Source organism: Belonocnema kinseyi, chromosome 4, assembly GCF_010883055.1.
Source record: "Belonocnema kinseyi isolate 2016_QV_RU_SX_M_011 chromosome 4, B_treatae_v1, whole genome shotgun sequence".
Lineage (NCBI taxonomy): Eukaryota > Metazoa > Arthropoda > Insecta > Hymenoptera > Cynipidae > Belonocnema > Belonocnema kinseyi.
Window position 1 is genome coordinate 43,892,929 of NC_046660.1, and position 13,458 is coordinate 43,906,386.

General features: G+C 27.4%; 1 protein-coding gene across 1 annotated transcript in view; it reads right to left on the reverse strand.

Annotated features, from left to right (window-relative positions):
* LOC117170871 (surfactin synthase subunit 2) overlaps positions 1-13,458 on the reverse strand; it is a 74,569-nt gene that overhangs the window by 7,795 nt on the left and 53,316 nt on the right. The window contains exons 10-11 of the mRNA XM_033357915.1: positions 11,591-11,948; positions 8,129-8,579 (exon numbers count right to left, since the gene is read on the reverse strand). Of these exons, the coding sequence (XP_033213806.1) occupies positions 8,129-8,579; positions 11,591-11,948 (809 nt within the window). The remainder of the gene's footprint in view (positions 1-8,128; positions 8,580-11,590; positions 11,949-13,458) is intronic.

The window sequence follows — 13,458 nt, forward strand, 5'->3', positions numbered from 1 at the left end:
TTTTATTATTGAGACATTTTTTAATGTGAAAATTTTGCAGTGTCGGAAATGTTATTTTTTAGGATCTTGCAATCGTTTCCACATAATATTACTTCCTACTGATAATTAGTTATTCAAGTATATTACTTAAACAATTTTTTAAATGTTTACAGCATTTTTTCAGAATAAAGTTAGAAAGTCGAGATTTTTTCTGAATTTTTCAAATTGCTTTCAACTTTTTTCTTATAGAACGAGGAAATAATTCGATCAATTCGATAGAATTTCTTAGCTAAATTTATAAAAAATACACTCGTATTTTCCATCAGAAGAAAATACGTTTTTGTCCAATACTTGTAACATTTCTCTTTAAACTTAGTCAATGAATTCGAATGAAAATTTTCTTTTTTAATTTGATGCCCATAAATCTGTTTTATAGGGTCCCAAAAAAAATGTATAAGTAAAAAATGGGTTACGCGAGTTTTTGGCGTTAATTATAATTTTTTTGCAGTTTTTTGGGCTTACATTCTTTATAATACATAAAATTTTAGTTTCAACATTTTAGTTATATTGCGGCCACGATAAATTTAGTTAATTTGATAAAACTTTCATTTATGTTTATAAAAAATGTACAAATCGGAAATCTGTATGCTTGATACCGCAGTAGCAAGGAGGGAATGTGGTATTTAATAAAAACAATAGTTTATTAATAATTAATCTTCTCTTCGTATATGGTTTGCTTTCATTTTTCGTCTTTAAAAATTAAAAACCTAAAAAAGTTTAACAACATTTCAAATGTTTAAATAATTGATTGTTCGCAATTGCTAAAAAAAATTTAGAGAATTTTAACTAAGGAATTTGCTGATAACGTTGAAATTATTTTCGGAGTGATAGTTTTATTTATAATAATTGCACAATATTTTACAATGCAGTTGTTTAAAACATAATTTTTTGGCCATTATATTATTTTAAATCTGGGCACAGGTTTCAAATCTATATGCATAGCTAAATTCTAGGTCGTTAGAAACTATCGCGGATTTAATTAAATTTTTACTTTTCGAGACCCTTGATCCGAAAAAACAGGTTTTAGGATTGTGTGTGGCATTGTGTTCTCAGTGTCGCGTCGGTCTGATTTTACATTGGCATAAATTTGTAGGGACAAAAAAGAAAGGTCGAGTTCGTAAACCAGTCTTTTTTGAAAGAACGGAAGAACGTTTATTTCCCATGCGGTGGATATTATATACGTGAGTGCAAACTAAATTGAAGGTAAAATTTTGTTTTCTATCCAGTTTTACGAATTTTAATGCATATCGCCCCAAATTTTTTAGACTCTGAAAAAAAATAAACGTGCTTTTTTCAAAATTATATTCAGAGGTTGCGCAATAGGGTGGTCTATTTTTTTTTAATCAGTTTGAAACTCAACCTTTCTCTTCACAATTCGCTATAGAACATTAATAAAATATTACTTTTCAAATATTGCCCTCATTTTCTAAGAAAACCTTTTGAGTGAAAAATGGGTTTTGCGAGTTTTTGGTGACAGTTATGATTTTTTTGCAATTTGTTTGTAAGAAAAAATGTTCTAATACATAAAATGATACTTTATGCTGATCGCTAGATGTACCAATCAATTTTTCCAGTATTTTATTATTCTTTTTTGTAATTTTCTCTTAAAATAGGGTACGTAAGTCGCGGTTCTCTAAGAAAATTTCCACTTTTTGTCAAATTTTCAATGGGAGCAATGTAATAATCAATGTTAACAAAAATAATCGTTGAAACAATTTATTTTTATTTCAATAATATGCTCTTAAAATAGTGTTAGAAAACTGCATTTCTCCCATAAAGTTTCCCTCGAATTTTCCTTTTTTTGTCCAATTTTCAATTAGTGTGAGATAAATAATCATTCAAAGTTAGCAAAATTGATCGTTTAAACAATTTAGTATTATTTTTTATATAATTAAAATTGAATAATGCACGAAAGTTTCCTTTTTGCAAAAATGTTCCACATTTTGTACAATTTTCAATTAGAGTGAGGTAATAATTAATGGTAACAAACAATTTGAATCTCGTCTTCATTTAAACAAAGGAAACACGAGTGACTTATTATGTGCATGACCCCTAAACAACAATAATAAATTATTTTTGAGTATTAGATCACACTAATTGAAAATTAGACAAAAAGAGGGAAATTAGTGAAAAACCGTTTTTCTAACTCTATTCCAAGAAAAATGCAAAAAAAAAACAATAATAAATTGTTTGAGAAAGTTTTTCAAATGACTCATTATCAATATGAAGTAGCATTTTATGTATTTGGGATAATTTGCATTATAAACTGCAAAAAAAAGTACAATTTGCGTGAAAAATTCGCGATACCCTTTTTTTCACTTATGTGGGTTTTTTGGTACCCTATAGAAGATACTTATGGAAGTAATATTTAAGAAGTAATATTTCATTCATATTCTATGGCAAATTTTGAGTTTGGACTTGATTCAGCTAATATTTGCGATTATAAATAAAATTTACAAAAACGTATTTTTTCGTATGGCAAATATGTGCTAAATTTCATGTGGTTAGCGCCACCTCTAAATATCGTTTTCTTTAAAAAAAAAAAATGGATTTATTTTTCTCTGGATTCAAACACATTTGTGGGTGATATGCATAGAATTTCGAGAGAAAAATTTTCCTGCTGCGCTGTCCTCATCGTGTGCGGTTCGCTTTGCTCGCCAGTTTGAGCGCGTTTGGAGCGCTTGGCTTCGCGCTCGATTTTGTATTTACCTTGCGCTACGCGGTCCGACTTTTTATTTTTCTCACATTCGTGCATTCTCATACTCGCGCTCGGTCTTTGCATGTCTCCAACATTCGTGCATAGACCTTTCAGAATTAAAGTACAACGAATCGACAACTGTACTTTTGCGATTGTGAACTCTCTTTTGTTAAAGCTCTTTCAGCTTTAGCAAACACGTTCTCATTACGTATCTCGTGTTTCGCACTCGATTTTTCCCAAAATCTCAAATTTTCTACATTATGCTCAACACTTTTATATCAAATATAATGCATTTTTTATGGACCTCTGCCTAGAATTGTGTATTTGGATATTGCAAAATAAAGTACAAATTTTATTTATCATGATTACTTTAATATTTGCTTTTGTTTTGCGTCAAATTTTATTCTTAGCTGCGCTCAAACATGTATCTTTTCAATAAATCTATATCATTAAAATTCATAATAAGCAGAGAAATTTCAACATTATTGTTATTGCCTTTTTTATAAGTTTTTAATTTTTAACCTCGTTTCTTACAATTAAAATAAAAACTACGCTTTCTATCAAAAAAATTTTCGTAAAAAATTTGTAAATCTTTTTTGGTTGACAACATTTTGCCTCACTTATTCTCGTAGCTTTTATCGTTGTACACAATTATAATTTCGTTATTTTCAATTATGTTTTTTAAAAATAAAACAAAAATTACTTATCCTGCAAAAAAGTAATTCCTTAAAAATTTGTTATTCTTTTTTAGGTGCACAATTTTTGTCGATCTATCTCTTTTCGTATCCTGCTTCATTTGAACACAAAGTGGATTTTTTTAGCATAATTCAAAATATTATTAAGATATTCTTATAAATGGTAAAGTTTTCATATTTTTGGGTGCTATAAATAGCTCTCGAAAAAAATTTCAAATATTACAGAAAGTGGGCTCAAAAATTTTCAAAAAGCTCTAACTTTTTATAATCTCTTCAAAAAAGCTCGCTAACGAACTCGTCCGTTCTTTTCATATTCTTATGAAGTGTGCCAAAGGGCAATCCAATCGAATAATTCCTTCAAATGTTGCCTTGTTAACAGACTACAATAAAAACGACAACAGACAGAGACCGACGTAAAAAATATTTTTTCTGACACAGGGGGTCTTAAAACGTTGACATTTGATGGTATCCGCGAAAGTCATTTTTCACATAAAACCAGTACCATCATATTAGGATGAGAATGTAAAAATTTACAATGTATATTTGGACCACCTTATTCCGTAAGCCCCATGAGGTTTAAGACGTAAGAAAAAATACATTCTTATCAATTATATTCAGATGCGTCAATGTTGGTGAATCGAGCTGAAACTCAAAATTTTTTTTCACAATTAACCAGAAAATATAAATTAAAAATTATTTTTTTCAATATCAACTTCAGAAGTTGGTTTTATATGACCTCAAAAATCCCCAGAAAAGAAAAAATGAGTTTTGCCAGTTTATCACACTAATTAGGATTTTTTGCGCTTTAAAAAAATACAAATTGTTTTTACTAAATAAAATACTACATTTTACTGATAAGTGGATGATAAGATAAATTCCTTAAACAATTTACCAAAAATGATTGTTCAAACAATTTATAATTATTTATAATAATATTCTTTAGAATAATGCCAGGAAGTTATAGTTTTTTCTTATTTTACACTTTTGGTTCACTTTTAAATAAGAGGGAGCAAATAATTGATGCAATTTAAAAAACATGATTCCTTAAACAAACATAATTGCTCAGTCAAATTGGTATGGTTTAAAACTATCTTCTTATATAGTAATCCTCGATATTTTCACTTTTTTTCTGAAATTTTCCACTTTTTGTCAACTCTTCATTTAGTGCGACATGTAATAATGAATTAATTAAATCAAAACATTAATTTGAATTATTTTAAGTAAATTTAAATCGTTTTTCAAATTTTTACGTTACAGACATAAAGTACCCTATTTTTAGGATTTGGTCCTTATTGTCTCTATGGTCCATAATCGACCTTTAAAAAAAACTTATAAAAAGATCAAACCTTCCAATAGTCATGAATTTAAAAAAATTAGAAAATCAGGGAAGTTCTATAAGAAGTAACTTAAAAAAGTAGTCATGGCTACCATACACTCACTATTGTTCACTTGTTTCTCAAATCACTTTTTAGTTAATTTTGTAAATTAAATGGTTATATTATTTACCTTTTTCCAATAAATTAGCTTATGGGTTAATCACTACTCAATTCAGGTCGATACCTATTGTAGGGAATATTGTAGGGAACTAGGGTTCAAGGAATTTTTGATTAATTTCATTAATTTGAAGTGGTTTTAAGGCGTTTGAAATATTTTAGGATGAAGAATTGTCTAGAATTTCGGAAGATAAAAACGATTTTACAGGACCGGTAAGGTTCTAGGAAGTTTTATAAGATTTGCGAGAATTTAAATAATTTTAAGGGATATTAAAACCCTCAATGTATTTTAATACCTTTTTCTGAAATTCAAGAAATATCATCATAGAATTTTATAGGATTTTAAATAACTCATTCATGAGAAGTAAGGTATATTGTCCGATTTTAAATATTTGAAGAGATCTGGAATTTACCTTGAATTTATATTAGTTTATCCTACATTCTTTGAAATTCTCTTGAATTTCATGAACTTATTTGAATTTTTTGTCATTTACTTGAATTCTTCTAAATTTATGCATGCATACTTAATTCAATCATTATTTTTAAATGATTTAACCTTTTCATTTCATTGATTCTGAGAATCAATTGATAAAATGATGAAAGGATTTCAAACATTCTAAGGTATTTTTTTAATTCCTTGAAATTTGCAAGATCTTTAACAAATTTGAAATAAAGGGTTTTAAATAATTTAGGTTATATACAAAAATTAAAAAAAATTAATTTATTCCAGTAATGAGATTTCAAAGGATTTTAAATATTTCAGATAATTTTAAACGATTTCCAGTAAAATTACCTTATCTTAATAGTTTAAAGAAAATTCACTTTCAAGACATTTAAACAATTTCCAAGGATTCCAAAGGGTTTTGATAACTTTCAGAAATTTGAAAAAATTTGCATGCTGTGAAGAATTTCCTACAATTTCGGAAGATATTAAACGGTTTTATAGAACCTAAAAGTTTGTAAGATATTCAAAAGATTCTAAGGGGAGATTTCCGAGTATTTGAAGGAATTTAACCAATTTTACAAGCCTTCAAAGTTTTTTAATAGACGTTCCAGGATTTAAAGAAATATCATCAGATTTCATGTAATTTCGCAGGATTTTATAATATTTTAATCGATTACGAAGAATTTATTCACGACAAGTAAGGGATTTCGTAGAGTTTCAAAGATTTCAAGAGATTTTCAAATATTTGTTTGCAATTGATTCGTTCTTCGTTTGGAATTATTATTGATGTATTCTGAATTCTTTTAAATCATTTTTAATTCTTGTAAATTTACCTGATTCTACTCAATTAAATAGATATTTAAAAAGTCTGTTTAATTCACCTTGAAGTCTGTAAAACTCACCTTAAATTTTCAGACAATCCATCAGATTTTTCTAAATTTTCTTAAATTTTTCGAAATACATATTACACTTATTGCAACAAACTTGTTCCTATTTTTTAATTATTTTGAATTCACTTGATTGTTTTTCAAATTTAGTTTGATATTTCATAAATTTTATGGAATTCTTTACTTAAATTTTACTGAAATAATTTAAGAGATTTAAAATTGGGTTTTAAATTCAACCTAAATTCTTATTGATTTACTCTGAATTCGTATAAATTTCTTAGAAGTTATTTGAAGTTTTCTAACTTATTGACTTAATTTTACTTCATTTAATTGATTTTTAAAATTTTTAACAGTTGTTTTTTAACTTAACCAGGAGTCTTTTAACTTCACCTTCAATTCTTGGGTATTGCAACAAATTCTTTTTAATTTCCCTGAATTTTTCTAAGCTCAATTCAAAGTTACTGAATTTAATCAAATTTTTTATATTTTAAAATTATTTGCAATTTCTTTTATCTTTTTTAAAAGTTTATCTTAAATTTTCATAAATTTATTCGAATTCTTCTCGTTTGCGAAAATTAATAGCATGACAAAAAGTACCCTTTGGTCCATATATTTTATCCCATAGGCATTATGAGGCCTGACATTATTAATTGTACTCACAAAATTCAACCATTTCGATTTGAACTATTTTGACTTTAGACAACAAAATATTTAGCTTTTCAAGTTTAAAGTGTTTAACTATTAACATTTATTTCCAATTATCGTTTATTCTTCAATCTCCGAATTGAATATTTTTCTATTTTAAATGATTTTTTTATAATCCCAAACCAAAAGCCTGACATTTTTAACAGATTAAATAAAAAAAAAAAAGAATACACAACAAGGTTGCTACATATGATTCCAGGTTTGAAAATGCACAATTTGAAGCCCTTTTCAAAATTGTTTTTTGTGAGTTAAACTTGAACTGTTCAGTATTTTGGAACATGTAAAAATAAAAAATAGTTTATTTTCAATTTCTAGTCCTTAAATCTTCGGATTTGTTAAGTCTAAATTTCAGAAATTATTTTCTCAATTATTAATTTTTAAAAATTTATTTTGGAGGACTTCAATATAAAAAGGTTTAAGTAAAATTCCTGGATACTTAATTTAAATTTAATCCTTTTAATTTCAAAAAACAAAATTCGTAATTTGGAAAGCAACGGGACATTTCCATGAAAATTAAAAAAAATATATATATATTATAATTGGAAACTAAACAAAAATGAATTCAAACTTGAAAGGTTTTAAATTTAAACAGTTCCAAATTTTGTTTAAAGATTCAAGCACTTTTAAATTATGATCTTGAAACTAAGTTGTTGAAAATAATTAATTTTCCTAATGTCCATCACGATTTTTAAATTTTAATCATTTTAATCAAGGATGATGCATTGATAGAATTCTAAATATTTTTTAAAAATTGAAGCATTCCTTAGTTAGGAAATTGAAACATAGAAGATAAAAATAATTAATTTTCAACATGTTCATCACGCTTCGTAAAACTCAATCTTTTAATGAAATTTTTTCATACCAATATTAACTTTTCTCCTATGTCAAGTCGTCCACCCAAGATACTTACTATTTATAACTTTATAAGTCTTTTATAGGTTTTAAAATACGAACAATTTCTCGTTATGAGTACCATTCTAATAATAAGGCACATTCATTTTTAAACAAAATAATCTTTTTCTTCAACAAACTGATATACTAAAAAAATTGTTTAAATATATTGCTTATGACAATTTAAGCAAATTTCTTTTAGATAAAAAATCATATAATAAAAAATGGTAATTTTTTAAGTATATTTATTTGAAGGTTTTAAATTAATAACTTGCCTGTGTAAGTGGACTAGTATTAGTGGTAAATATACCAGCAAATCCCTTTCGCCTCGCAACGTTTAGACACTGTTCTTCCATTTCTCTCATTAAAATGACATTTTCCCCAGCACTAAGATCTTTGTGAGTCGCCATCATAAAACTGTGGAAAATTTTTCCCAGTCCTTTTGGCAATCTCGTCTCCCTGATTGGCCCCTCCAGATATTCCAAAAATTCAAAAATAACGGTAAGTTTCGATTCAATTACTACTTCCGGCTCGTCTCTTGCATCGAAATTGAGGGCCACACTGAGTATTCTGTCATCTTCTGTCGATTTAATCACAAAACTGAAGTTTTTCTCCACCAAAGGCTCCCAGATTTCTTGCATTAGCTCACTATAGTCGCTTCTTAAAATATCTGAGAGGATCCATTGTTCCAAATCTGCTTTCGAATAGAAACTTTCGGTAATCATCCTGAAATTTTAATTATTATTTTAATGTTTAAAATACTTTTTTTATGGAATTGAAATCCACAGTAGCCTATCGCAAAGCACCCTTTTCACCAAGCGCCTTTCCCTTCTATTACCTCTAAATTCGACGAGCGGCTTGAGCGTTGAATGATAGATGCGCTTGCGCGAGACGATATTAGGAAATCCGCCAATGCGTATCTGTGCTATTTCCCGCCAAGCGGGAAAGGGGCCTGGGTTAAACCGTACGGGCGCTTGGTGAGCGCACCATGCAAATTGTGAGTACCAACTATTCAGGTGTAATTTTAGTAGTGTAGCTAAAATTAGCTGAACGCTCGTCCAAATATATTTAAATTTGTAGAAATTCCAATAAATGTACAAAGCAATAACTACATGAGGCCTGGAAGCCAAGGCGTGATAAGAAATTGTATTTTGAAAAAAAAACTGGAAACAAGCTATCTCAAAATAAATGTTAGAATTGCTATAACCCAAGAAACTTTAGAAATAGTTTTTCTACACGAAGTCCAAGTTTCAACTGTTTTGTTAAAAATTTATCTTTTTGTTTTTTGGTTGAGAATTCATCTATTTTTATAGAAGTTTAAAAATTTTTGATTACAAATTGTAATTGTTTAATTAAATATCAATCTTTTTTGCTGGAAGATTTAATTAAGTTGTGGAAAATCGATATTTTTTTGGTTGAATTCAACTGTTTTTGGATTGAAATTAAAATCTTTTTTTGGTTCAAAGATCAACTATGTATCACATTTTGCGTTGAATATTTAGATTTTTTGTTAGAAATTTTTTTTTTTGGACGGATATTAATTTCTAACTAAAACTTCACCATTCCAGTTTTGGTAGAAAATTGTTCTTCTGCAGTTGAAAATTTAGCTATATATTTGGTTCAGAATGCGCGTATATTGTTAACAATTTATCATTATTGGTGAAAATCTAATATTTTTTGTTCAGAATTTATTATTCTTTTTTGTTTGAAAATTAATTTCCTGGATTAAACATTTGTTTTTGTTATTGGAAATTAAAATTCATGTTTTTTGTTGAAATTTTTTTTGCAGAAAATTAATTTTCTTGGATATCTTTTAAATTTAATTATTTCGTTAACAAATATTTCTTGTAGTTAAATATACATAATTTCAGTTAGACATTCACTTTCCTGATGGAAAATTGAACAATTTCATTTTTTTGCAATATTTTTCCTTTTTATTTAATAAATTTGGTTGAAATTTGAATCTTTTCCGCTAGAAAAATTAACTATTCGATTTGGGTGTTAAAAATTCAATTCTTTGGTTGAAAATTTAATTATTGTATTAGAGTTTCATATTTTCTAGATATTCATAATTTTATTTAACATTTTTTTAATTCAAGTAACTTGTTGAAAATTTCATTTTTGGTTAAAAAATATTTTTTTTTTAGTTGAAAATTCAATTAGTAGTTTTAAAATGTCTTTAAAAAATCAGAAATGTTTTAAAATTCATGTATTTTGTTAGAAATTGATCTTTACTGGCAGAAAATTAAAGTTCTTTGTTGAAAATTTAGTTTTTAGGGTTGAAAATTCATTTCTTTGATTAAACAATTTTTTACTGAAAATTTAGCTTTTTATTTTTTTTGACAATTTATCTTTTTTGATAAAATTTAATTTTTTTGAGCTAGAAATGCATCTGTTTGATTTAATATTATACTATTTTGTTAAAAATTTATTTTATTCTCTGCAAATTAATTTTGTTGTTGAATATTTATTTTTTTAAGTGAATAGTTAAGAAATATTATATTTTGGTCAAACAGCTTATCTTTTCCCTTCTGTGGAAATTTCTTGTGGAAAATTACAGAATATTTTTTTGTTATTTGAAAATTTTACTGTTAGCTTCAAAAAATCTTTAGAAATTCGAGTACTTGTTTTGAAATTCATGTATTGTGTTAGGAATTGATCTTTATTGGTAGAAAATAAAACTTCTTCTTTGAAATTTCATCTTTTTGGTTAAAAATTTATTTCTTTGATTGAAAATGATTTTTTTTATTGAAAATTAATTTTTTTAAATGAAAATGCAACTTCTCATTTCATTCCATTTTGCCCAAAAATTGATATGCCTTTAGGTTTAAGAACTTAAAAAAATTTATAATTAAAAAAAACTTATAATTTAAAAATATGAAAATTCCCCTTTCTTTGCTGAAAATTAAGTTTTTTTAAATATAAAATTTATTTTTTAGATTTTTGGTTTAAAATTGATCTTTTCGAATTGAAAAATAAAGTTTTGTATAATAGTGGTAATCAAAAGTTGAAAAAATATTATATATAGAAAAAAAACATTTGTCTTCCATTCACATGATTGATTGCCTAGGTGTGAGGTTTTTTTTATACCTAAAAAATTTATTAATACAAAGAAAACTAAAACACTGTTCAGGAGAAAGTTAAAAAACTTTTAGAGAATTTTGAATAAATATACGCAATTGGAAGGTCTGTGGTTTGATTCCCAGAGGAGCGAAGGAGAAGATCTTTTATCAGAAAAAATGTATTTAAACAAATTTTTAATTCATAACTCCATCTATTTTGAAAAGACGCTAAGAATTTCTGTTATTCGCTGATTATAATCCAGATTCCTTGAAAAAATTTGACTTGTAGCACCTGGAAAAATAATGCTTGTATTTCTGAAAAAGGTTTGTTCTTTCGATCTCTCAAGTAGCTTAAGGGAAAAGCACCCAACCGGGACTCGGAAATTCTGTGGTTCGATTCCAAGCGAAGCGAAGGAGAAGATCTTTTTTAAAAAAATGTAATTAAAATTTTTTTTAATTCGTAATTCTATGTAGTCTGAAAGACGCTTAGAATTTCTGTTATTTTCCAATGATAATGTAGATTCCTTGTAAAAAAGGGACTGGATTCATACATCAGGTTTAAATCCTGGGAATCAATTTAACTTCTGAGAACCCTTGTGATAACCCTTATGAGAACCTTGATCCCGGGTACCCAGGCGTCTTGTGAAAGTCTATTGTAAAAATAAAAATACCTACTCTACAACATCATCTTTGTGCGAATCGTTGAGCATTTCTAAGTAATAATTCTTGTTGTTATGCAACTCCTCTGAATTTGTGTCAGAGCTGAGTTCCATTCTGGATAAAACTTCTGCCATATTTTTGGCTCTAATGAAATCAGTGATTCCGATTTCGTATCCCTGATCTCTGAGTTTTGTCACTGTATAAATTGAATTCAAAGAATTTCCGCCCAGCTGATAGAAATTAGAGTCCATGGTAACTGCATAGCGACTGCTTCTTCCAATTACTGACGCCACAGTTGGAAATAAAACTTTGGCTTTGAACATTTCTTCTTCTGGGACTCCAGCGTAATCACAGTCGACAGTTACATTGTTACCTGAAATAATTGTTTTACAATTTAAAATATTTTTAAGTATTATTTTCTTGGAAATACAGTGAAGTCTGATCTATTTCAGAGACCTTGAAATGTGAGGATTCTTTTATTTGAACGCTCGAAGAATCCCCATCTCTAACGCGAGTTGTTAGGTTATTTTTGTCAAGTGACTTACATTGGTTACCCCGATTGTATATCGATGCGTCCCCTGTAAGCAACTTGTTTAACTGTTTAAGTAACGAAAAGCGTGGGTCGATTTGTAATCTATAAATACTATTAATAATAATAATTAATAGTTAAAAAAGTCACAGTTCATGACCAAATCGCCTTTTTACTAACTCGGCAGCCTTTTTACTAAATCGGTGAAATCGAAACGTAAACATCTAGGACGGTCTGAACTATTTACAATTGAAATGCATAATATTCCGCGATCTCTGCATGAGAGTACCCGCGTACTGCGCCTTTCTGCTACGCTGAATTTATTGCGCAGTTAAAAAACTCTCGGTCTGTTTTTGTATCAATTTTTTTTTTTGTGTGGCGGTAAAAATATAACATTTCCTTGGAAAAGTACAGTTTTCTAAACCGAGAAATTTGTTGACCGGGAAAAATCGTAGAATTGACGGGAATTTATTTTACACTCCGGGAATTTATTTTAAAATCCGGGAATTTACTTCTGATCGCAGAAAAATTGAAGTTTTGATTATTTTAATCATTTTGGCCAATTCAGAAAAGTGACTTCTACTTTATCTACAGTTGCAGAGCATATGCGCGAACATGATTATTATTTTTATTTTACGGCAGGGAGTTTTGGTAAAGAAATATGATCTCAATTGGAACAAGGATGTATTGACATCGAACGGGAATTTTTTTAAATAATTGAAACTGGGACGTAGAAGAAAGAAGCTAAAAAAATCCTCGTTCTAAGTCAAAAATCGTCATAATTTAAAAGTGCCTTCATTGAAATTTGAGAAAAAGAAAGTGTTTCAAGTAGTTTTTAGAGCAGAAATAGTATTTTCGAAGATAAAATATTTCGAAATTATAATATACATTTTTTCACATTTTTTGTTAGTCATATGCTTTTTTTCTTGAAAATTCAACAATTGGTTGAAAGTTGATATTTCTTATTCAATAATGAAACTTTGTTTTTAAATTCATGTAATTTATGAAAAATTCGTCCTTTGTTGTAGAAAATTAATCTTAAAGGTTAAAAATGTATCTTTTTGTAGGTATAAAATTCAACTATTCCAGTTGAGGATTCATCATTTTAGATGAAAATTTATCAGTTTGGTTGAAACTTAATTTTTTCGAATGAAAATCTAACCATTCCACTTCGAGTTGAAAATGGAACTTTTATAGTTCAAAACTTAACAATTTGAATGTTAATTTTTTTTTTAATGGAAAATTAATTTATTTCATTGGCATATCACGTATTTTGTTTGAAAAAAACGACTTTTTTTATGAAAAATAGCTTTTTGGTTAAAAATGATTTTTTTCTTTGAAAATTTATTTCTTT